Raw genomic sequence first — 24,982 nt, forward strand, 5'->3', positions numbered from 1 at the left:
ACCACACCTCACAGACAATGTCCCAGACCCCACCGTCCCCATCCCTGGATAGGTCCTGTCCCCCCAGTAGGACAGACCCAGCAGAGGGGGCAGCACAGTGGGATACAGTCGGGACGGAGTGGCCCTGGGAATCCTCAACATTGACCCCGGGCCACATGAAGTCTCATGGCTTCAGGTTAAACAGGGTCAAGGAGACCTCCTGCTGATGACCACGTACCGTCCTCCCACGGCTGATGGATTAGTATCCTCCATGTTGAACAACACTTACAGGAAGCATTGAGGATGGCAGGGGCACAGGGTGTACTCTGGGTGGGGGAGTTCAATGCCCCCCATCCCCCACCAAGAGTGGCTCAGCAGTAGTGTTACTGATGGAGCTGGTCAGGTCCTAAAGGACAGAGCTGCTCGACTGGGGGGTGCGGCAGGTGGGGAGGGAACCAACAAGAGGGGAAAACATAACTTGACCTCATCCTTACCCATCAGCTTTCTGCGGCTGTATCTGTCCATGACAGTATCGGTAAATGTGACCACCACACAATCCTTGTGGAGAGGAAGTCCCATCCTTATACTGAAAATAGTCTCCATTGTGTTGTGTGGCACTATCACCGTGCTAAATGGGACAGATCTAGCAACTCAAGACTGAGCATCCATGAGGCACTGTGGGCCATCAACAGTAGCACAGTCTGTAACCTCATGGCCCGGCATATCCCCCACTCACCCATTACCATCGGGCCAGGGGATCGACCCTGGTTCAATGGAGAGTGCAGGAGGGCATGCCAGGAGCAGCACCAGGGATACCTGAAGATGAAGGGTCAGCCTGGTGAAGCCCCCAAACAGGATTACCTGCATGGCAAACAGCATAAGCAGCAAGTGACAGACAGTGCTAAGCGATCCCACAACTCATGGATTAGATCTAAGCTCTGCAGTCCTGCCACATCCAGTCGGAATGGTGATGAATCATGTCACTCGCTGTATAAATATCCCTATCCTCAATGATGGAGGAACCCAAGCACATCAGTGCAATTGATAAGGCTGAACCTTTCGTGTCAATGTTCAGCCAGAAATGCTGAGTGGATGATCCATCTCGGCCTCCTCCAGTGGTCCCCAGTGTCACAGAGACCAGTCTCCAGTCAATTCAATTCACTCCGCGTGATACCAAGGAACAGCTGGAGGCCCAGGATCCTGCAAAGGCCATGGACCCTGACAACACTCCGGCAATAGGACTGAAGAGTTGTGCTTCAGAACCTGTCGTTCCCCTACACAAGCTGTTCCAATACAGCTACAACACCGGCATCTACTGGACAATGGAAAATTGCCCAGGTATGTCCTGGACATTAAAAGCAGGACAAATCCAACCCGGCCAATTCCTGCCCCATCAGTCTCACCGTCCAGGACAAAGCAGCCGCTTGATTGGCCGCACATCCACAAACATCCCCTCCCTCCCCCACTCACACTCAGTAACAGCAGTGTGTACCGTCCCCTCCCTCCCCCCACCCACCCACACTCAGTAACAGCAGTGTGTACCGTCCCCTCCCTCCCCCCACCCACCCACGCTCGGTAACAGCAGTGTGTACCGTCCCCTCCCTCCCCCCACCCACCCACGCTCAGTAACAGCAGTGTGTACCGTCCCCTCCCTCCCCCCACCCACGCTCGGTAACAGCAGTGTGTACCGTCCCCTCCCTCCCCCACCCACGCTCGGTAACAGCAGTGTGTACCGTCCCCTCCCTCCCCCCCACCCACGCTCAGTAACAGCAGTGTGTACCATCCCCTCCCTACCCCCACCCACACTCAGTAACAGCAGTGTGTACCATCCCCTCCCTACCCCCACCCACGTTCAGTAACAGCAGTGTGTACTATCTACAAGATGCTCTGCAGAAACTCACCAGAGATGGGAACCCCACCCCCTACAAGTTCCCCTCCGAACCACACACCATCCTGACTTGGAAATATATTCCCGTTCCTTCACTGTCACTGGGTCAGAATCCTGGAATTCCCTCCCTCAGGGTCAACCCACAGCACATGGACTGCAGCGGTTCAAGATGGCAGCTCACCCCCACCTTCTCAAGGGGGCAACTAGGGATGGGGTAATAAATGCTAGGCCCAGCCAATGACACCCAGGTCCCGTGGATTAATACAAAAAAAATCATACTATAACACCATCTCCCTTTATGATATGTGTCCCTGCAACACAGTGATCAACAGCCTATTGGTACATTTGAGGAAGGGGGATGGACAGGGTGGGTTTGGAAGGTACAGTTGAAGGAGTCTTGGTGAATTGCCGCTGTGTGATGGTACACACTGTAATTCTCAGAGCCCGTGCACTCTCCTCTGGATAAGATGCTATTTCCATTGTCGAATGAATCGCTCTCCTTACCCAATGACAGACTGTCACAGGCCCTCCTGTATCGCTCAGAGAGGGGAGGCAGATCCCAGGACACGACCTCAGCCAGGACCTGAAAAATATCCAGGAGATCCCTGAGTCCATTCCCTTGTCGCTGGTGCATCATTGCTCCTGGAGCAGTCTGTAACCCTCTCGCATCCGGTTCCTGCACGTACTGGGCCCAAAACCTGCCCTCCTTAAATTCAGTCAGAACATAATCTTCCCCTTTATTCATCATCCAATCATTACAGCACAGAGGCCATTTGGCCCATCCTGCTGGTGCAGGATCTCCCCTTGGGGACAGTTCATATTCTGCACTGCCCGCACCCACCCCACCATCTGTACGCAGACTTCCTCTTGGAATATTAGGAATGTTCAGAAATGTACACGTTCCTGGGAACAGAAGGTGGTTCCTTATGCATCCATCCTCACCTGAAGAAAACAGCAGGACTTCAGCCCTAATGCCATGTTCTAGCTCCTGGCCCATGGCCCAGGAGGTGATGGGCCCTGAGGTGTAGGGCCCAGTGTGGGAGGGGATGGGTCTGGGGGTGTAGGGCCCAGTGTGGGAGGTGATGGGCCCTGAGGTGTAGGGCCCAGTGTGGGAGGGGATGGGTCTGGGGGTGTAGGGCCCAGTGTGGGAGGTGATGGGCCCTGAGGTGTAGGGCCCAGTGTGGGAGGGGATGGGCCCTAAGGTGTAGGGCCCAGTGTGGGAGGGGATGGGTCTGGGGGTGTAGGGCCCAGTGTGGGAGGGGATGGGTCTGGGGGTGTAGGGCCCAGCGTGGGAGGGGATGGGTCTGGGGGTGTAGGGCCCAGTGTGGGAGGGGATGGGTCTGGGGGTGTAGGGCCCAGCGTGGGAGGGGATGCGTCTGGGGGTGTAGGGCCCAGTGTGGGAGGGGATGGGTCTGGGGGTGTAGGGCCCAGTGTGGGAGGTGATGGGTCTGAGTGTAGGGCCCAGTGTGGGAGGGGATGGGTCTGGGGGTGTAGGGCCCAGTGTGGGAGGTGATGGGTCTGGGTGTAGGGCCCAGTGTGGGAGGTGATGGGTCTGGGGGTGTAGGGTCCAGTGTGGGAGGGGATGGGTCTGGGGGTGTAGGGCCCAGTGTGGGAGGGGATGGGTCTGGGGGTGTAGGGCCCAGTGTGGGAGGGGATGGGTCTGGGGGTGTAGGGCCCAGTGTGGGAGGGGATGGGTCTGGGGGTGTAGGGCCCAGTGTGGGAGGGGATGGTGGGGGTGTAGGGCCCAGTGTGGGAGGGGATGGGTCTGGGGGTGTAGGGCCCAGTGTGGGAGGTGATGGGTCTGGGGGTGTAGGGCCCAGTGTGGGAGGTGATGGGTCTGGGTGTAGGGCCCAGTGTGGGAGGTGATGGGTCTGGGGGTGTAGGGTCCAGTGTGGGAGGGGATGGGTCTGGGGGTGAGGGGCCCAGTGTGGGAGGTGATGGGTTCTGTAGGAACCTTCATGGTCACGTCAGCCAGTGTGGGATTTGAACCCCACGCTGTTTGGTATCACTCTATCTCACAAACCAGCCCACGTGGGTCTAGCTCGATTAGCTCAGTTGGCTGGACAGCTGGTTTGTGATACCGTGTGGGTTCAATCCCTACACTGTCTGAGGTAAACATGAAGGGCTCTCCTTCTTGAAGTCCCCTCTTGCCTGAGGCGCGGTGACCCTCAGGTGAAACCATCCCTGGTTTTGTCTCTGTGTTGAGTGGGCAGCCCCGTGGTTGGCTGGGAGGGTGCTGACTTTGCCTGTGCCCTGGATGTTGTCACACTCACCACCTCATCGTCACGGAGAAGGTGGACGACTGGTTCCTGTGGAGAGAGCAGAGCCCCGTCGAGGGTGAGAGAGAGTCGCGGTCTCAGGCCACACTCGATGTTGTATTTCCTCCCGGCCTCCTCCGCCAGCCAGGAGATGGTGTATGTGTCCAACTCACTGAAACGGAAACACAGCGCGGTGTAACTGTGCAGCGTGGGATCAGCTCGAAGGCCCCCGCGTATATCGTCCAACTCCTACCTGTGAGGAATCCCAATTACAAAGCATTTCTTTTCCACTTTCACCTTCACACGGAACGATGGGTTGAGCAGTGGGGTGGGTGGGACGCTGGGCTGTGAACACAAAGGGGCAAGGGTTAGGAAGCCATTCCAGCTCAGGGACAGGCAAGTTCCTGCTGTCCCTCTGTCGAGAGATCTCGTCAGTCACCCTCTCCCCCAACCCCGCTCCCTCTTCATCTCCTGCATCCCCCTCAAGTGGCTGTCCAAATTCCATTTGAAATTGTTCATTGTCACTGCCCCTCCCCCTCAGCCTCCCCAGGGTGGGGGGCAGTGAGTTTGAGCACACAGTGTCATACAATTCTCCCTCACACTCCTTTGCAAGTTGCTGAGACAGAGGGACTTTTTTTTAGGTCAGGAAGGGAATTGAGAGTGATGGGGAGAGAGGCAAGTGGAGTGGAGGATGATCTGGTCAGCCATGAGCTCACCGAAGGGCAGAGCAGGGGGCTCGATGGGCTGAATGGCCTACTGCTGATCCTATACCCTTTCGCCTTGCATCCTGCACATCGTTCCTTTGCCGATAACAACCCAACTCCCTCTTGACTGCCTTGGTTGAACAAAACTAAGACAGGGTTCAAGGAAGGGACAAGAGTGGTGAGGGGGTTACTGAGGGAATTAGATTAGATTACTTACAGTGTGGAAACAGGCCCTTCGGCCCAACAAGTCCACACCGACCCGCCGAAGCACAACCCACCCATACCCCTTTACCTCACACTACGGGCAATTTAGCATGGCCAATTCACCTGACCCGCACATCTTTGGACTGTGGGAGGAAACCAGAGCACCCGGAGGAAACCCACGCAGACACGGGGAGAACGTGCAAACTCCACACAGTCGGTCGCCTGAGGCGGGAATTGAACCCAGGTCTCAGGCGCTGTGAGGCAGCAGTGCTAACCACTGTGCCACCGTGCTGCCCAGAACTCAGGATTGGCAGCTGAAGGCACAGCCTCCAATGGTGAAGTGACAGTGAGGGACGAGGAGGTCAGAGACTGACCCTCCACCCAATACTCTGGGGAGGCCTTGGCTTAGTAGCATCGTTGCTGGGCCGGTAATCCACAGAGGAGCCTGTGAGGACTGCAGATGCTGGGGATCAGGGTCGAGAGAGTAGTGCTGGAAAAGCACAGCAGGTCAGGCAGCGTCCGAGGGGCAGGAGAATCGACATTTCGGCCAAAAGCCCTTCATCAGGAATGAGGCTGGGAGTCTCGGGGGTAGAGAGATAAATGGGAGGGGGATATTAACCCACAGAACATGAGGGTGATAGGGAAAGAGGGAAGTAGAGTGGAGGATGGTCTGGTCAGCCGGGATCTGGGTTTGAACCCAGCCACAGTGGATGGTGGAATTTAAATTCAATAGAAATCTGGAATTAAGAGTCTAATGATGACCATGTCAGAAAAACCCCATCTGGGTCACAGATGTCCTTCAGGGAAGGAAACTGCCATCCTCACCTGGTCAGGCCTACATGTGACTCCAGACCCACAGCAATGCCCTCTGGGTAATTATGGATGGACTATAAGTGCTGATGCACACAGTAGCTGAAAGTGTGTTGCTGGAAAAGTGCAGCAGGTCAGGCAGCATCCAAGGAGCAGGAGAATCGACGTTTCGGGCATGAGCCCTTCTTTATGCCTGAAACGTCGATTCTCCTGCTCCTTGGATGCTGCCTGACCTGCTGCGCTTTTCCAGCAACACATTTTCAGCTCTGATCGCCAGCATCTGCAGACCTCACTTCCTCCCTGATGCAGGCACTCCCATGAGGGAATAAACACAAGGTTGTGAGGCTGACGGAGATTAAGGAGATGGAGGTGAGGCCACAGAGACATTACAAAACACAGACACGGATTTTAAAATCAGGGCCAAAACATCTGACAAAAGATAAGGCAGGCTTTGTGCGTCAGTCGCCTTGAGATCTGTCAAGGACAATATTTCCTGAATCCTCAGTCAGAAATATTGCAGGGGGCACAGGTTCCTACCTGTGAGGCGGACGGACGCGACATTCGGAAGCTGCTGGGGATCCTGGCCATTGTATTCTTCCCAGAGTGTGACAGGGATGAGGGAGTGGGAGTGTTTGCTGTGTTGGCACTGTAACGGTGAGCGTTATCCTGCCCCGGTGGGAATGAGCTGCCCTGGGACCCTCCCACCACCGGGACGGTCACTGTTTGTGCCGGCTGGCTCAGAGCCTGCGGTCTTGAGCTTCGGTCAACCTCCAGCCAATCATCGTCTGAGCAGCTACCGTCCAGCCAATCACTGCCCACAGCTGGTGGCTGTCCCCCATTGGCAGCTGTGTTGGCGACCATAGGCGAATGTGATTGGTCAATCAGCAGGTTCAGTGTTGTACTCTCTGAAGGTTGGACGTGTTTGGATGTAGAGTCCTCCAAACCCACTGAGGATTGGCCACGGTTGGGTGAAGATTTCTCTGACCCCTTTCTGGATTGGACAGTTTTGGATAAGGGTTTCCTTGACCCCTTTCTGGATTGGACAGTTTTGGATAAGGGTTTCCTTGACCCCTTTCTGGATTGGACAGTTTTGGATAAGGGTTTCCTTGACCCCTTTCTGGATTGGACACTTTTGGATAAGGGTTTCCTTGACCTCTTTCTGGATTGGGTGGTTTTGATCGAAGATTTCTTTGTGTTTGCTGAAGATTGGGTGGTTTTGGATGAAGTTGTGGTACTCATGAAGGATTGGTTGAAGTATGTATGATCACTGACTGAACTCTGACCCTCATGAATATGTTGCTTTTTAAACGGTGTGAGAGAGGCCATGAAGTCATCACTTTCGTCAGATGAAAATGAATTGGATGTCAATGAGAAGGGGCTAGCTGTTGTTGCTTTTTGTCCAACAGAGGATTGGATCTTCCTGGACTGCAAGGACTTGCGACTGCGCTGAGTTGTTGGTGTGGGGGACAGCTGAGGTAACTGTGCCCCAATGCTGTGACCGCCATCTTGCTTCTGCAGACAGGAAGTCATCGTGCTATCAGGGGACAGCGAGCAGGAAGTCAGCTGTACATCGCTGTGGGAACGCTGGCAACACTGAGACAATGGTTTCAATTCTGGTCCTGGAACAGAAAACACAAATTCAGCAAAGTCATCGCAGACAGGAAGTGGGCATGAGGCTGAGGAGGAAGTGATTAATCAGACAGGAAATCAGCTCTATAAGCAGGGCAAGCAAACCATAAAGAACGGGATAACAGTAACAAGGCAGGGGTAAAAACTTGGCCCAGTTAGAATCCCTACAGTGTGGAAACGGGGTATTCTGCCCAACAAGTCCACACCAACCTTCCAAAGCACATCCCATCCAGACCCAGCCCCTCCCCCATGGCTACTCCACCCTGACCCGCACATCTTTGGACTGTGGGAGGAAAGCGGGGAACCCGGAGAAAACCCACCCCGACACGGGGAGAACGTGCAAACTCCACACAGACAGTCACCCGAGGTTAGAATCGAACCTGGGTCCCTGGCGCTGGGAGCATCTCAGCTGCCTAACCTGCTGTGCTTTGACCAGCAACACATTTGCAGCTGTGATCTCCAGCATCTGCAGACCTCATTTTTTACTCCCTGGCGCTGGGAGGCAGCAGTGCTAACCACTGAGCCACCGTGTCACCCTGAATGTCCCCTCCAACCTTGGATAAAAGGCACTATTTTCAAACAGTACCCCAGATTTCACTCACGGAATCAGAAACAAAAGCTTTTGCCTAGAATAATGCACTTCATTCCATCTCAGTGATGAAGGACCTGCGCCTCCACCAAGGAACCTGAACAGATATTCCAGACGGAAAACTCCCAATCAGTTACCAAGGCAGCGCAGCACTGTCGGAGGGTCAGTGCTGAGGGAGCATCGTACTGTCAGATGGTCAGGGCTGAGGGAGTGGGCACTGTCGGAGGGTCAGTGCTGAGGGAGTGCTGCACTGTCGGAGGGTCAGTGTCGAGGGAGTGGGCACTGTCGGAAGATCAGTGCTGAGGGAGCGGGGACTGTCGGAGGGTCAGTGCTGAGGGAGTGCCACACTGTCGGAGGGTCAGTGCTGAGGGAGCGGGGACTGTCGGAGGGTCAGTGCTGAGGGAGTGCTGCACTGTCGGAGGGTCAGTGCTGAGGGAGTGTCCCACTGTCAGACAGTCAGTGCTGAGGGAGTGCCGCACTGTCGGAGGGTCAGTGCTGAGGAGGTGCCGCACTGTCGGAGGGTCAGTGCTGAGGGGGTGCCGCACTGTCAGAGGGTCAATGCTGAGGGAGTGCCGCACTGTCAGATGGTCAGGGCTGAGGGAGTGCTGGACGTTCACTATGCTGACTGGAGGGGTCAGAAATTACAAATGGAACTGGGGAGTGCTGGGATGGGATGTCTCACTCCCCATCCTGACTTGGAAATATCTCACCGCTCCTTCACTGTCGCTGGGTCAGAATCCTGGAATTCCCTCCCTCAGGGCATCGTGGGTCTACCCACAGCACATGGACTGCAGTGGTTCAGGAAGGCAGCTCTCCCCCCATCTTCTCAAGGGGGCAACTAGGGACAGGGTAATAAAGGTTGGCCCAGTCACTGACACCCACATCCCAGATATTGCATTATTAAGAGCTATTTGACGAACCCATGGCTGTCTGAGTTGCTGTGCCAAGTTGAGTGTGGTGTTGAGGTGTGTCTGTCTCCAGAATGTGGGAGATGGTCTCCCATTGCAGACTGCTGTCTGGGCTGGGCTCCTGCTTCACGCTGCTACTCCATTGGTCAAAGCAGTCAGCTGGTGATCGACCCTGTCAGAACAACACGTTCAACAATAAGTTCCACAGGCAGCAGAGAATAGGTGTTTCTGTCAATCCAGACATGAACTCGGGCCTAGATATACCATCAACCACCCCCAGGACAGGGACAGCACAGGGTTAGATACAGAGTAAAGCTCCCTCTACACTGTCCCCCCATCAAACACCCCCAGGACAGGGACAGCACGGGGTTACATACAGGGTAAAGCTCCCTCTACACTGTCCCCCCATCAAACACCCCCAGGACAGGGACAGCACGGGGTTAGATACAGGGTAAAGCTCCCTCTACACTGTCCCCCCATCAAACACTCCCAGGACAGGGACAGCACAGGGTTAGATACAGGGTAAAGCTCCCTCTACACTGTCCCCCCATCAACCACCCCCAGGACAGGGACAGCACGGGGTTAGATACAGGGTAAAGCTCCCTCTACACTGTCCCCATCAAACACTCCCAGGACAGGGACAGCACGGGGTTAGATACAGAGTAAAGCTCCCTCTACACTGTCCCCATCAAACACTCCCAGGACAGGGACAGCACGGGGTTAGATACAGAGTAAAGCTCCCTCTACACTGTCCCCCATCAAACACCCCCAGGACAGGGACAGCAGGGGGTTAGATACAGAGTAAAGCTCCCTGTACTATGTCCCCCATCAAACACTCCCAGGACAGGGACAGCACGGGGTTAGATACAGAGTAAAGCTCCCTCTACACTGTCCCCCATCAAACACCCCCAGGACAGGGACAGCAGGGGGTTAGATACAGAGTAAAGCTCCCTGTACTATGTCCCCCATCAAACACTCCCAGGACAGGGACAGCACGGGGTTAGATACAGAGTAAAGCTCCCTGTACTATGTCCCCATCAAACACTCCCAGGACAGGGACAGCAGGGGGTTAGATACAGAGTAAAGCTCCCTGTACTATGTCCCCATCAAACACTCCCAGGACAGGGACAGCAGGGGGTTAGATACAGAGTAAAGCTCCCTCTACACTGTCCCCCATCAAACACCCCCAGGACAGGGACAGCATGGGGTTAGATACAGAGTAAATCTCCCTCTACACTGTCCCCCCATCAAACACCCCCAGGACAGGGACAGCATGGGGTTAGATACAGAGTAAAGCTCCCTCTACACTGTCCCCCCATCAAACACCCCCAGGACAGGGACAGCATGGGGTTAGATACAGAGTAAAGCTCCCTCTACACTGTCCCCCCATCAAACACTCCCAGGACAGGGACAGCACGGGGTTAGATACAGAGTAAAGCTCCCTCTACACTGTCCCCCCATCAAACACCCCCAGGACAGGGACAGCACGGGGTTAGATACAGAGTAAAGCTCCCTCTACACTGTCCCCCCATCAAACACCCCCAGGACAGGGACAGCACGGGGTTAGATACAGAGTAAAGCTCCCTCTACACTGTCCCCCCATCAAACACCCCCAGGACAGGGACAGCATGGGGTTAGATACAGAGTAAAGCTCCCTCTACACTGTCCCCCCATCAAACACCCCCAGGACAGGGACAGCATGGGGTTAGATACAGAGTAAAGCTCCCTCTACACTGTCCCCCATCAAACACCCCCAGGACAGGGACAGCATGGGGTTAGATACAGAGTAAAGCTCCCTCTACACTGTCCCCCCATCAAACACCCCCAGGACAGGGACAGCAGGGGGTTAGATACAGAGTAAAGCTCCCTCTACACTGTCCCCCCATCAAACACCCCCAGGACAGGGACAGCAGGGGGTTAGATACAGAGTAAAGCTCCCTCTACACTGTCCCTATCAGGACCAGGACATCCTGGGGTTCGGTGAACGGTGCTGATTTGACTTACACTGATATCTTGTCCCGCCAGGTTTGCCCCTCTGTCAATTAGCAGCTCAGCTATCTCCAGGTGTCCCGCCCGTAATGCATCATGGAGGGCAGTGACACCCCCACACAGCTTGTCATCCACGGAGTTCACCGGGGCACCAGAATCCAACAGCATCCGCACGATCTCTGCAAACACAGGCCGCAGTCAGAGCTCTGCAGTTACGCTGTCAACACCAGGGCTCAGCTGCTAGTGTAACATTCACCTCAGGGAGCAGACATTGCCAATAATTCCTCCGTCTGAGTCCCATTGCTCATGTGTAGACTTAGTCCTGTCTCACAGTGGGATGGGAACTACCATAAGGCCACTCCAAAACAACCGAGAGGCTGCTGCTGCATCCCAGAGATAGAAGCAGAGTCCCTGCAGAGAAGGGCTGGAACAGCTCTCCTGCAGAGAAGGCTCTCTCTTTTTTAGATTATTTACAGTGTGGAAACAGGCCCTTCGGCCCAACAAGTCCACACTGACCCGCCGAAGCACAACCCACCCATACCCCTACATTTACCCCTTACCTAACACTACGGGCAATTTAGCATGGCCAATTCACCTGACCCACACATCTTTGGACTGTGGGAGGAAACCGGAGCACCCGGAGGAAACCCACGCAGACACGGGGAGAACGTGCAAACTCCACACAGTCAGTCGCCTGAGGCGGGAATTGAACCCAGGTCTCTGGCGCTGTGAGGCAGCAGTGCTAACCACTGTGCCACCGTACCGCCCACACCATGCCACCTCTCCTTCTCTGGTTGTGTGTACTTGGGGCTAGCTGGGAGGTTCTAGGCATTCAGATAACCGATGCAGTCAGTCTTCAGGATGCAGTTCTCTGAGTCAGTACACGAGCTCAGTGTTTGGCAGAAACCGTGTCCCATCACTGACTCAGTGCAGCACGGGGTGGGGCAGCTGAAATCCCCAAATTGGAGTTGCTCAGTGTAGCCGAGCGGGCCAGGAATCACGCGACTCCAGGTTAACGTCCCACCAGGTTTATATGAGATCAGGGACTGCCTCTCCATCAGGTGGGGTGTGGACCTGACCAAGGGGCAGTGCTCCGAAACCTCGTGATTTCAAATCAACCCCATTGGACGATAGAAACCAAAAGAGTTGTGAATCAGAAACACAAACTGAGGTTGCTGGAAAAACTCAGCAAGTCTGGTAGCATCGGTGAAGAGAAATGGGATGTTTCGGGTCTGGTAGCCCTTCCTCAGGAATGATAATAGCCAGGAAATATCGGTTTAGATACAGAAGATAGGATGGAGGGAGGAGTTCAGGACCTAAAGTTATTGAACTCGATCTGGAGTCCGGAGAGCTGCCGGGTCCCCGAGTGGATAAAGAGGATGAAGAGGTGACGTCCTTTGAGTTTGCACTGAGCTTCAGTGGGCCACTGAGACACAGACATTGGCCAGGGGAACAGGGTGGGGTGAGAAAGTAGCAGGCAACTGGAAGGTCACCACAGCCACGGAGAGAGGGAGAGGGAAAGGAGCAGTTACCGAGGGAAAATACACAGTTGGGGAAAAGGAGATTATGATGCTATCAGACAGGAGTTCGGAAATACAGCCTGGGAGCAAATGTTCCACTGAAAGGGCACAGCAGACATCTAGAGACTGTTTCAGGAGCAGTTGTTGCGAGTGATACACAAATCTGTTCCTCTGAGACAGGTAAGGAGGGGTAAGGTTAAGGAACCTTGAATGACGAGAACAGAGGAACTTCTCATCAAAATGTAGAAGGCAGCTTATGTAAGATGGAGGAAGCAAGGATCTGGCACAGCTTTCGAGGATTACAGGCTTGTTCGAAAGGAACTCAAAAATGGACTGAGGAGAGCCAGGAGGGGGCATGAAGAAGGCTTGGCAGGAAGGATTAGGGAGAACCCAAAGGCATTTTACTCATACATGAAGAATAAGAGAATGCTTAGCGAGAAGGTAGGGTTGAACAGGGATAGCGGAGGGAACTTGTGTGTGGAGTCTGAGCAGATAGGGGAAGCCCTAAATGAGCTTTTTGCTTCGGTTTTCACGAAGGAAAGGGACCTTGTTGTGAGTGAAAACTTTGAGGAGCTGGGAAACAGGCCTGAGCAGATCAAGATTGATGAAGTTGATGTGCTGGAAATATTGGAAGACATTAAGATTGATAAGTCCCCAGGTCCAGACCAGATTTATCCCAGGCTGCTCCGGGAAGCAAGAAAGGAGGTTGCTAAGCTGCTGGCGAGGGTATTTGCCTCCTCACTCCACGGGAGTCATACCGGAGGATTGGAAAGAGGTGAATGTTGTTCCTCTTTTCAAGAAGGGTAATAGGGAAAACCCTGGCTATTACAGACCAGTCAGTCTTACGTCTGTGGTCAGCAAAGTTTTGGAAAGAATTCTGGGAACTAGGATTGATGACTATTTGGAAAAGCACAGCATGATTAAAGGCAGTCAGCATGGCTTTGTGAGGGGCAGATTGTGCCTCACAAATCTTATTGAGTTCTTTGAGGAGGTGACGAGACAGGTTGTCGAGCAGTGGATGTGGTGTATATGGACTTCAGCAAGGCATTTGATAAGGTTCCCCATGGTAGGCTCATTCATAAAGTCAGGGAGTATGGGATACAGGGAGATTTGGCTATCTGGATTCAGAACTGGCTGGCTGACAGAAGGCAGAGAGTGGTTGTAGATGGAAAGTATTCTGCCTGGAGGTCAGTGCTGAGTGGGGTCCCACAGGGCTCTGTTCTTGGGCCTCTGCTCTTTGTAGTTTTTATAAATGACTTGGATGAGGAGGTTGAGGGGTGGGTTAGTAAATTTGCTGATGTCACAAAGGTTGGAGGTGCCGTTGATAGTATCGAGGGCTATTGCAGGCTGCAGAGCAACATAGACAGGATGCAGAGCTGGGCTGAGAAATGGCAGATGGAGTTCACCCTGGATAAATGTGAAGTGATGCATTTTGGAAGGTCAAACTTGAATGCTGAATATAGGATTAAAGACAGGATTGTTGGCAGTGTGGAGGAACAGAGGGATCTGGGTGTACAAGTACATAGATCCCTCAAAGTTGCCACCCGAGTGGATCGGGTTGATAAGAAAGCATATGGTGTTTTGGCTTTCATTAACAGGGGGATCGAGTTTAAGAGCCGCAAGATTTTGCTGCAGCTCTACAAGTCCCTGGTGAGACCACACTTGGAATATTGTGTCCAGTTCTGGTCGTCCTACTATAGGAAAGATACAGAGGCTTTGGAGAGAGTGCAAAGAAGGTTTAGCAGGATGCTGCCTGGACTGGAGGGCTTGCCTTATGAAGAAAGGTTGAATAAGCTCAGACCTTTCTCTCTGTAGAGAAGGAGGAAGAGAGGAGACCTGATCGAGGTGTACAAGGTAATGAGAGGAATAGATAGAGTCAATAGCCAGAGACTCTTCCCCAGGGCAGGATTGACTGGCACGAGGGGACGTAGTTTGAAGATATTAGGAGAAAGGTATAGAGGAGATGTCTGAGGTAGGTTCTTTACACAGAGAGTTGTGAATGTATGGAATGTGTTACCAGTTGTGGTGGTGGAAGCAGAATCATTGGGGACATTTAAGTGACTGTTGGACATGCACATGGATAGCAGTGAGTTGAGGGGTGTGTAGGTTATTACTATATTTTACATGAGGATTAAATCTCGGCACAACATGGTGGGCCGAAGGGCCTGTTCTGTGCTGAACCTTTCGATGTTCTATGCCTTTTTTTCCGGCAGACTGTAGATGATCTACAAAGAGGTCGCCAGCCGAAGTTTCATTCCCCGAGTGAAGAGGAGAGCACACAGTGAGCAGTGAACACACTCCACCAGATTGTGGGAACATCAAACGTACAGTACAGTACAGGCCCTTCAGCCCTCGATGTTGTGCTGATCTGTGAAACCGATCTGAAGCCCAACCTAACGACATGATTCCATTCCCATCCACATGGGGAAGTGCAGGGAAAGTGTGTGTTTGGGCCCTTGGATACTGAGCAGGGAGGAGCGAGAACGGCAGCTCCAGGGGAAGGTGCCGTGGGGCTGCGGGGGAGGGTGTGGGAGTGAAGGGAGAGTGGATCAAGGTGTCCCGGAGGGAATGGTCCCTTCAGAGGGCAGACAAGGGAGCGGAGAGGGATATGGGCCCAGTGGTGGTGGAAATGGTGGCTGATGATTGTCTGGATGTGGGCTGCTGGTGGGATGGTTGGTAAGGACAAGGGGAATCCTCTCGCTGCTGAGGGAGGGAAAAGGGGAAAGGACGGGACTGGGAAATCCAGGCCTGAGGCCATTTCAGAGCTTCCCACGTCCAAGATGGCAGCGTCCGGGAGAACATGGCCGAACAGAGAGGGAGGAACGGGGAGAATGGAATGGACTGTGTGAAGCCGTGCATTGTGTTAGCACCGTGACTGCGTCTGACAGGAGATGGAGACATCTTACCAAGGTGCCCATTGTTACATGCCTCATGCAGAGGGGTCCAGCCTGCATTGTCCCGAACCGTCAGCGGGTGACCCTGCACAGAACGATTCAGCTCATGGTCAGTCAGTGTCTATCATTGTCAGCCCGAATCCCTCATCCAGCCTGAGGAGACCGGATACATCGGCAAATCCCACTGCAATGTTTCCACACCATCCGAACTAACCACCTGACAGGCAGGATAGTGCGGCACTCCCTCAGCACTGACCCTCCGACAGTGCCCACTCCCTCAGCACTGACCCTCCGACAGTGCGGCATACCCTCAGCACTGACCCTCCGACAGTGCGGCACTCCCTCAGCACTGACCCTCCGACACTGCGGCGCTCCCTCAGCAGTGACCCTCCGACAGTGTGACACACCCTCAGCACTGACCCTCCCCACAGTGCCCACTCCCTCAGCACTGACCCTCCGACAGTGCCCACTCCCTCAGCACTGACCCTCCCACAGTGCAGCACTCCCTCAGCACTGACCCTCCGACAGTGCGGCACTCCCTCAGCACTGACCCTCCCCACAGTGCCCACTCCCTCAGCACTGACCCTCCGACAGTGCCCACTCCCTCAGCACTGACCCTCCGACAGTGCCCACTGTCTCAGCACTGACTCTCTGACAGTGCCCACTCCCTCAGCACTGACCCTCCGACAGCGCGACGCTCCCGCAGCACTAACCCTCTGACAGTGCGGCACTCCCTCAGCACTGACCCTCCGACAGTGTGGCACTCCCTCAGCACTGACCCTCCGACAGTGCCCACTCCCTCAGCACTGACCCTCCGACAGTGCCCACTCCCTCAGCACTGACCGTCCCACAGCGGGGTGCTCTGTGAGATTGGTGCGATGGGTATTTGGAATTTGCCATGAGCCATTCGTTGCTGTGGTTACAGGAGAAGGAATGGGCTGTGGTAACTCAACCTCTGATCGAACCGGTCTTACCATCGCAATGAGGGAGTGGGCCTGTTGCCAGCTCCCTGTGATACACGCTCTGTGCAGCGGGCTCTCCCCCTTCAGGTTACATCTCCATTTCTGAAGAGAGAGAGAGAGATCTGGGTGAGTCACTCCAAGCCTGTGAGAACTGGAGCAGGTGGGGGCCCAAGGTCGGGGGGGGGGCCTTGGGAATGGGGTGGAGAGAGTGAGCTTCGGGGGCCAGCACAGGGAGAACAACAGGAGGTAGGTGGAGGGGAAGGGCGTGGAGTGGGACAGAGGAAGAGAAGGGAGTAGCAGAGAGAAGGGGTGAGGGCTAAGTGGGTGAGGGTTGGAGCGGGGCGATGACCCGGATTTGGGGAGCGGAGAGACAACAGATTTTGAGCTCTCTCGGGCTCTCTCCATCCATTCCCTACACGTCGGGCACTCTCTCTCTCTCTGTCCAAAACTCCTCTCTCCCTCTGCGTCGCTCACTCTCTCACTCAGCCTCGCTCTCTCTGCATCGCGCTCTCTCTCTCTCTCTCTCTCACTCCCCCCTCTGCATTGCTCTCCGTCTCTCTCTCCCTCTGTGTCACTCTCTCTCTCTCTGCGTCACTCTCCATCTCTCTGCGTCACTCTCCATCTCTCTGTGTCACTCTCCATCTCTCTCACCCTGTTTCGCTCTCTCTCTCTCTGCGTCACTCCTTCTTACTGTCACTGCGTTGCTCTCTCTCTCTCTGCGTCACTCCTCACTGTCTCTGCGTTGCTCTCTCTCTGCACTGTTCTCCTTTCTCTGCGTCGCTCTTTCTCTCTCTCTCTCTCTCTCTCTCTGCATTGCTCTCTCTGTTTCTCTCTCTCTCCCTCTGCGTTGCCCTTTCTGTTTCTCTCTCTCTCTCTCTCTCTCTCTCTGCTGTCATTCACACATCGGAAAACCGGAACAGCAGTGTGAGCACTGACACACATCCAATTCTCCCCAAACTCTCCTCGGATTCTCCCTGGAGTTCTGTCTCAAAAACTCATCAAAACCTTTTCCTGGAGCACTTGCCAGATTTAAGGAGCAAATGGGCATCAGGGAGGGGTCAGAGCATGGACATCAGTGGGGGTCAGAGCATGGACATCAGGGGGGGTCAGAGCATGGACATCAGGGGGGGTCAGAGGATGGACATCAGGGGGGGTCAGAGGATGGACATCAGGGAGGGCCAGAGGATGGACATCGGGGGGGTCAGAGGATGGACGTCAGGGAGGGCCAGAGGATGGACATCAGGAGGGCCAGAGGATGGACATCGGGGGGGTCAGAGGATGGATGTCAGGGAGGGTCAGAGGATGGACATCAGGGAGGGCCAGAGGATGGACATCAGGGGGGGCCAGAGGCTGGACATCAGGGAGGGTCAGAGGATGGACATCGGGGGGGCCAGAGGATGGATATCAGGGGGGGCCAGAGGCTGGACATCAGGGAGGGTCAGAGGCTGGACGTCGGGGGGGGTCAGAGGATGGACGTCAGGGAGGGCCAGAGGATGGATGTCAGGGAGGGTCAAAGGCTGGACATCAGGGAGGGTCAGAGGCTGGACGTCAGGGAGGGGCCAGAGGCTGGACATCAGGGAGGGTCAGAGGATGGACGTCGGGGGGGTCAGAGGATGGACGTCAGGGAGGGTCAGAGGATGGACGTCAGGGAGGGGCCAGAGGCTGGACATCAGGGAGGGTCAGAGGATGGACATCAGGGGGGGTCAGAGGCTGGACGTCAGGGAGGGTCAGAGGATGGACATTGGGGAGGGTCAGAGGATGGACATCACTGGAGGTTTCAGACTGGGGAATGCGGGGATGGGACATCCCACTCATCATCCGGACTCGGAAATATCTCACCGTTCCTGCACTGTGACTGGGTCAGAATCCTGGAATTCCCTCCCTAAGGGACATTGTGGGTCTACCCACAGCACATGGACTGCAGCGGGTTCAGGAAGACAGCTCACCCCCACCTTCTCAAGGGGCAACTAGGGACAGGGCAGTAAATGCTGGGCCCAGCTCTGAGGGGTGGGTCAGATTGTGAATTTGTGTCCAGTGGGCGAACAGACACAGTCGCTATTCTGGTCGGATTCCCCTGAACCCTGTGGCTAGGCCGGGAAGACACCTACCTGGTTGGTTTTCACAGTGGCCTTGCCGTGCTGACCTTTCAGGGTCTGGGGGGATCTCAGCTGCAGGGATTAAAAGTAAAACTTTACTTCAACAGAGCCACTGCTCGAAAAATCGCAAACCCTGCCCTTGGCCTGGCTTCTCTCCAAAGACAAGGTCATTTCTTTGCTGAGAGATGTGACTGAGGTGTCACTTTGGGGCCAGCGACTAGAATTCTATTGGTTTTAAAATCGTGATGGAAAAGGATAGAGCAGATCTCAAAGTTAAAGTTCTAAACTGGAGAAAGGCCAATTTTGACAATACGAGGCAAGAACTTTCAAAAGCTGATTGGGGGCAGATGTTCGCAGGTAAAGGGACGGCTGGAAAATGGGAAGCCTTCAGGAATGAGAGAATGAGAGTCCAGAGTCCAGTTCCTGTTCAGCTAAACGGTAAGGCTGGTAGCTGTACGGAATGCTGGGTGACTGGATAAATTGAAGCTCTGGTCAAGGAGGTGTATGGCAGGTATAGACAACCGGGAACGCGAGTCCCTGAAGGAGGATAAGGGTAGTAGGCGTATACCCAAGAGGGAAATCAGGAGGGAATGTTGGCAAGTTAGGTTAAGGAGAATCCAGAGAAATTCTACAAATGCATTGAAGGGCAAAAGGGTAACTAGGGAGAGAATAGGGCCCCTTTTGTCGGGGAACTGAGTACAAGTCAAGATGTCAGGTTGCAGCTTTGTAAGACTTTGCGAGACCGCACTTGGAGTGTTGTGTTCAGTTCTGGTCACCACATCACAGGAAGGGTGTGGGGGCTTTGAAGAGTGTGCAGAAGGGGTTTCCCAGGATGCTGCCTGGATTAGAGGGGGTGAGCTAGAAGGAGAGGCTAGGAAAACTCGGGTTGGTTTCTCTGGAGCAGGGGAGGCTGAGGGGAGACTTGCTAGAAGTCTATACAATTATGAGATACATAGTTAGAGTTAACAGACAAAATCTTTTTTCCAGAGTTGAAATGTCTAAAACCAGGAGCATGCACTTGAAGGTGAGAGGGGAGATGTTCAAAGGAGATGTGAGGGGCCAGTGTTATACACAGAGGGCAGTAGGAGTGTGGAACACATTGTCACGGATGGTGGTAGAGTCATACGAGAGGGGGCTTCTAAGGGACTTTTAGGTAAGCACATGAATATGCAAGACAATAGACAATAGGTGCAGGAGTAGGCCATTCTGCCCTTCGAGCCTGCACACCATTCAATATGATCATGGCTGACCATCCTTAATCAGTATCCTGTTCCTGCCTTATCTCCATAACCCTTGATTCCACTATCCTTTGAGAGCTCTATCCAACTCTTTCTTAAATGAATCCAGAGACTGGGCCTCCACTGCCCTCTGGGGCAGAGCATTCCACACAGCCACCACTCTCTGGGTGAAGAAGTTTCGCCTCATCTCTGTCCTAAATGGTCTACCCCGTATTTTTAAGCTGTGTCCTCTGGTTCGGCACTCACCCACTCACTCACACACCCTGCTGCCAGAGTGTCCAATTCTTTCATAATCTTATATGTCTCAATCAGATCCCCTCTCAGTCTTCTAAACTCAAGGGTATACAAGCCCAGTCGCTTCAGTCTTTCAGTGTAAGGTAATCCCGCCATTCCAGGAATTGACCTCGTGAACCTACGCTGCACTCCCTCAATAGCCAGAATGTCTTTCCTCAAATTTGGAGACCAGAACTGCACACAATACTCCAGGTGCGGTCTCACCAGGGCCCTGTACAGCTGCAGAAGAACCTCTTTGCTTCTATACTCAATCCCTCTTGTTATGAAGGCCAGCATGCTATTAGCCTTCTTCACTACCTGCTGTACCTGCATGCTTGGCTTCATTGACTGGTGTACAAGAACACCCAGATCTCTCTGTACTGCCCCTTTACCTAAATTGATTCCATTTAGGTAGTAATCTGCCTTCCTGTTCTTGCCACCAAAGTGGATAACCACACATTTATCCACATTAAACTGCATCTGCCATGGATCTGACCACTCACCTAACCTGTCCAGGTCACCCTGTAATCTCCTAACATCCTCCTCACATTTCACCCTGCCCCCCAGCTTTGTATCATCAGCAAATTTGCTAATGTTATTACTAATACCATCTTTTATATCATTAATATATATTGTAAAAAGCTGCGGTCCCAGCACTGATCCCTGCGGTACCCCACTGGTCACCGCCTGCCATTCTGAAAGGGAACCGTTTATCACTATTCTTTGTTTCCTATCAGCCAACCAACTTTCAATCCAATCTAGTACTTTGCCCCCAATACCATGCGCCCTAATTTTACTCACTAACCTCCTATGTGGGACTTTATCAAAGGCTTTCTGAAAGTCCAGGTACACTACATCTACTGGATCTCCCTTGTCCATCTTCAGAGTTACATCCTCAAAAAATTCCAGAAGATTAGTCAATCATGGTTTCCCCTTCATAAATCCGTGCTGACTCTGACCTATCCTGTTACTGCTATCCAGATGTGTCGTAATTTCATCCTTTATAATAGACTCCAGCATCTTTCCCACCACTGAGGTCAGACTAACTGGTCTATAATTTCCTGATTTCTCTCTCCCACCTTTCTTAAAAAGTGGTACAACATTAGCCACCCTCCAATCCTCAGGAACTGATCCCGAATCTATCGAACTCTGGAAAATAATCACCAACACATCCATGATTTCCCGAGCCACCTCCTTCAGTACCCTGAGATGTAGACCATCAGGCCCCAGGGACTTATCAACCTTCAGACCTAACAGTCTCTCCAATACCATTTCCTGGCAAATATAAATTCCCTTCAGTTCAGGTCCTTCAGCCACTGTTACCTCTGGGAGATTGCTTGTGTCTTCCCCAGTGAACACAGATCTGAAGTACCCATTCAACTCTTCTGCCATTTCTTTGTTCCCTGTAATATATTCACCTGTTTCTGTCTTCAAGGGCCCAATGTTAGTCTTAACCATTTTTTTCCCTTTCACATCCCTAAAAAAGCTTTTACTATCCTCCTTTATATTATTGGCCAGTTTACCTTCGTACCTCATTTTTTCTCTGCGTATTTCCTTCTTACTAATCCTCTGTTGCTCTTTAAAAGCTTCCCAATCCTCTGTTTTCCCACTCATCTTTGCTATGTTATACTTTTTCTCTATTGACTTTATATGTTTCTTAACTTCCCTCGTCTGCCACGGCCGCCCCTGCCTCCTCCTGGGATCTTTCTTCCTTTTTGGAATAAACTGATCCTGCATCTTCTGCATTATACACAGAAATATCCGCCATTGTTCCTCCACTGTCATCCCTGCTAAGGTATTGCACCATTGAACTTTGGCCAGCTCATCTCTCAGAGCTGTGAAAGGCCAGCTCCTGTGTTGTACTGTTTAAAGTTCAAAGGTCAACATGGCCGTCTCTGCGTGGGGCCGTAGAAGATGGGGGAGATACTAAACGAGTATTTTGCATCAATGTTTACTGTGGAAAAGGATATGGAAGGTATAGAATGTGGGGAAATAGATGGCGACATCTTGAAAAATGTCCATATTACAGAGGAGGAAGTGCTGGATGTCTTAAAATGCAAAAAGATGGTTAAATCCCAGGGATGTGATCAGGTGTAGCCTGGAACTCTGTGGGAAGCTAGGGAAGGGATTGCTGGTCCTCTTACTGAGATATTTGTATCATCGATAGTCACAGGTGAGGTGCTGGAAGACTGGAGGTTGACTAACGTGGTGCCACTGTTTAAGAAGGGTGGTGAGGACAAGCCAGGGAACTATAGACCAGTGAGCCTGATGTTGGTGGTGGGCAAGTTATTGGAGGGTACTGCCTCCCTCAGGGCATTGTGGGTCTGCATACAGCACATGGACTGCAGCGGTTCAAGATGGCAGCTCACCCCCACCTTCTCAAGGGGCAACTAGGGATGGGTAATAATAAATGCTGGGCCCAGCAGCGGTGCCCACATCCTGAAGCTAGATCCTGGCAATGGATGTTTTCTTAAACTGGCTGACAGGGTGGGGGTTGGGCAGTATTTCCCATCCAGCTGTAGTTTGTGGCAGTTACATGACAGAGATGCTCTTACTCACCTCTTCCAGCCGTTTTCGGGTCTGTCTGCGTTTCGATAAACTACATTTCACTTTCTCTGAAAGACAGATCACCAACCGATCGTCAGCAAACCAGCCAACAGTCCCAACGTCTCAAACATAAAACAACTTCACACAACCACACCCCGTTTGGAAACGTGTGACATCACTGCGATTTCTCAGTCATTCTCTCACTCTGTCCCACCGGCGCGCTCCCTCTCTCACTCTCCGGGGGTTGGGGGGGGGAGAATATGCCTGGAGTTGGAGGAAGTGGGTGAGGTCCTTCAGGAATACTGTGCATCAGTGTTCACAAGGGAGGAAGACGTTTCGGATGTAGGTTTGCTTGCTGAGCTGAAAGGAACGAAACGTCTGGAAATGAACCTTCCAGCTCAGTGAGCAAACCTACATCCAAAACCCCAACCTGAGCTACAAATCTACTCAAAACTCACTCGGATGAAGACAGGGCGAGTCTCAGGAGGGCGATGTTGACATTCTGTCAATATAAAGAAAGGAGGTGGTGTTGGGTGTTAAGAAAAGCATTGAAGATAGAAAGGTCCCCAGGACATGGTGGGATCTCTCCCAGAATGCTGACGGAGGCTGGTGAGGGAATTTCTGGGGCCGTAGAAGAAATCTTTGTCTTAATCTCAAGAGAGGTGCCAGAGGATTGGAGAGTAGCCAGCGCTGTTCCTCTGATTGAGAAGAACGACTGGGCTAGTCTGGGAGATTGCAGGCTGGGGGTGAGCTTTGTGTCAGTAGGACGGAAATTACTGGAGAAGATTCTCAGCGACAGAATTTGCTCACATTTGGAGCATCACAGACTGAGGTGCGTTAGACAGCATGGCTCTGTGCAGAGAAGGCGCCGCTCCCAAACCTGATGGAGGTTTTTCAGGAAGTGACAAAACTGATTGATGAGGGAACGGTGATGGATATACCTAGTAGAGAAGGTACGAACCTTGACCTACTCTTGGGAAATAAGGCAGGGCAGGTGACTGAGGTGTCAGTGGGGGAGCACTTTGGGGCCAGCGACCATAATTCTATTAGATTTAAAATAGTGATGGAAAAGGGCAGACCAGATCTAAAAGTTGAAGTTCTAAATTGGAGAAAGGCCAATTTTGACGGTATTAGGCAAGAACCTTCAAAAGTTGATTGGGGAAAGATGTTCGCAGGTAAAGGGAATGGCTGGAAAATGGGAAGCCTTCAGAAATGAGATAACAAGAATCCAGAGAAAGTATATCCCTGTCAGGGTGAAAGGGAAGGCTGGTAGGTATAGGGAATGCTGGATGACTAAAGAAATTGAGGGTTTGGTTAAGAAAAAGAAGGAACCATATGTCAGGTATATGAATAGGAAGGGTTTGGCGGGATATGGGCCGGGTGTTGGCAGGTGGGCATGGTCGGCAGGTGGATATCTGGTCGGCATGGACGGGTTGGACCGAAGGGTCTGTTTCCGTGCTGTACATCTCTATGACTAGGCCCTTCATCAGGAATTAAGTGGTAGGTGGTCAAGATGGAATATGGCCTACTTACCTTCATTAGTCAGGGCACTGAGTATAAACATTGGCAAGTCAATGTTGCAGCTGTATCAGACTTTATAGAATCATATAATCACTACAATGTGGAGGCAGGCCATTCCACCCATTGAGTCCATCCCGGCCCTCTACAGAGCATCCACATTTGGAATACTGTGTCCAGTTCTGGTCACCACGCTACCAGAAGGATGTGGAGGCTTTGGAGGGAGTGCAGGAAGAGTTTACCGGATGTTGTTTGGTTTGGAGGGATGAGCTATGAGGGGAGATTAACAAATTCTGTTTGTTTTCACTTGAATGTTGGAGGTTGAAGGCGACTTGGTAGAAGATTACAAAACTATGGAAGGCGTGGATAGGATACTCTAGCCTGGTGCTGTATGTCCAGCTCAGTCCAACACCAACTCCACCACATCACAGGATGGACAGCCAGAGTCTTCTTCCCAAGGTCGAGGGGTCAATGACTAGGGGACAAGGTAAAGTGGCACGGTGGCACAGTGGTTAGCATTGCTGCCTCACAGCGCCAGGGACCCGGGTTTAATTCCCGCCTCAGGCAACTCTCTGTGTGGAGTTTGCACATTCTCCCCGTGTCTGTGTGGGTTTCCTCCCACAGTCCAAAGATGTGCAGGTCAGGTGAATTGGCCATGCTAAATTGTCCTTAGTGTTAGGTGAAGGGGTAAATGTAGGGGAATGGGTCTGGGTGGGTTGCTCTTCGGAGGGTCAGTGTGGACTTGTTGGGCTGAAGGGCCTGTTCCCCCTACTGTAAGTTATCTAAAACGGGGTACGTTTATGGGAGGGGCAGGTTGTTTTAGACCGAGGGTGGTGAGGGCCAGGAATGTGTTCCCGGAGGTGGTGCTGACAGCAGGTATGATAGCAATGTTTACGAGGCTTCTTGACAGAGACGTGAATAGCCAGGGAATACAGGGATATGGACCACAGAAAGGCAAAGGGCTTCTCCTTTAGGA

The 24,982-nt window shown here is 52.8% G+C and overlaps 1 protein-coding gene across 1 annotated transcript in view; it reads right to left on the reverse strand.

Moving 5' to 3' along the window:
* Positions 1 to 24,982, reverse strand: part of LOC132816253 (tonsoku-like protein) — a 148,563-nt gene that overhangs the window by 23,381 nt on the left and 100,200 nt on the right. Inside the window, exons 13-22 of the mRNA XM_060825749.1 lie at positions 22,501 to 22,556; positions 18,443 to 18,502; positions 16,347 to 16,436; positions 15,385 to 15,457; positions 10,974 to 11,137; positions 8,982 to 9,141; positions 6,381 to 7,462; positions 4,379 to 4,470; positions 4,141 to 4,297; positions 2,372 to 2,450 (exon numbers count right to left, since the gene is read on the reverse strand). Of these exons, the coding sequence (XP_060681732.1) occupies positions 2,372 to 2,450; positions 4,141 to 4,297; positions 4,379 to 4,470; positions 6,381 to 7,462; positions 8,982 to 9,141; positions 10,974 to 11,137; positions 15,385 to 15,457; positions 16,347 to 16,436; positions 18,443 to 18,502; positions 22,501 to 22,556 (2,013 nt within the window). The remainder of the gene's footprint in view (positions 1 to 2,371; positions 2,451 to 4,140; positions 4,298 to 4,378; positions 4,471 to 6,380; positions 7,463 to 8,981; positions 9,142 to 10,973; positions 11,138 to 15,384; positions 15,458 to 16,346; positions 16,437 to 18,442; positions 18,503 to 22,500; positions 22,557 to 24,982) is intronic.

The sequence above is a fragment of the Hemiscyllium ocellatum genome, chromosome 5, assembly GCF_020745735.1.
Source record: "Hemiscyllium ocellatum isolate sHemOce1 chromosome 5, sHemOce1.pat.X.cur, whole genome shotgun sequence".
NCBI classification, from domain to species: domain Eukaryota; kingdom Metazoa; phylum Chordata; class Chondrichthyes; order Orectolobiformes; family Hemiscylliidae; genus Hemiscyllium; species Hemiscyllium ocellatum.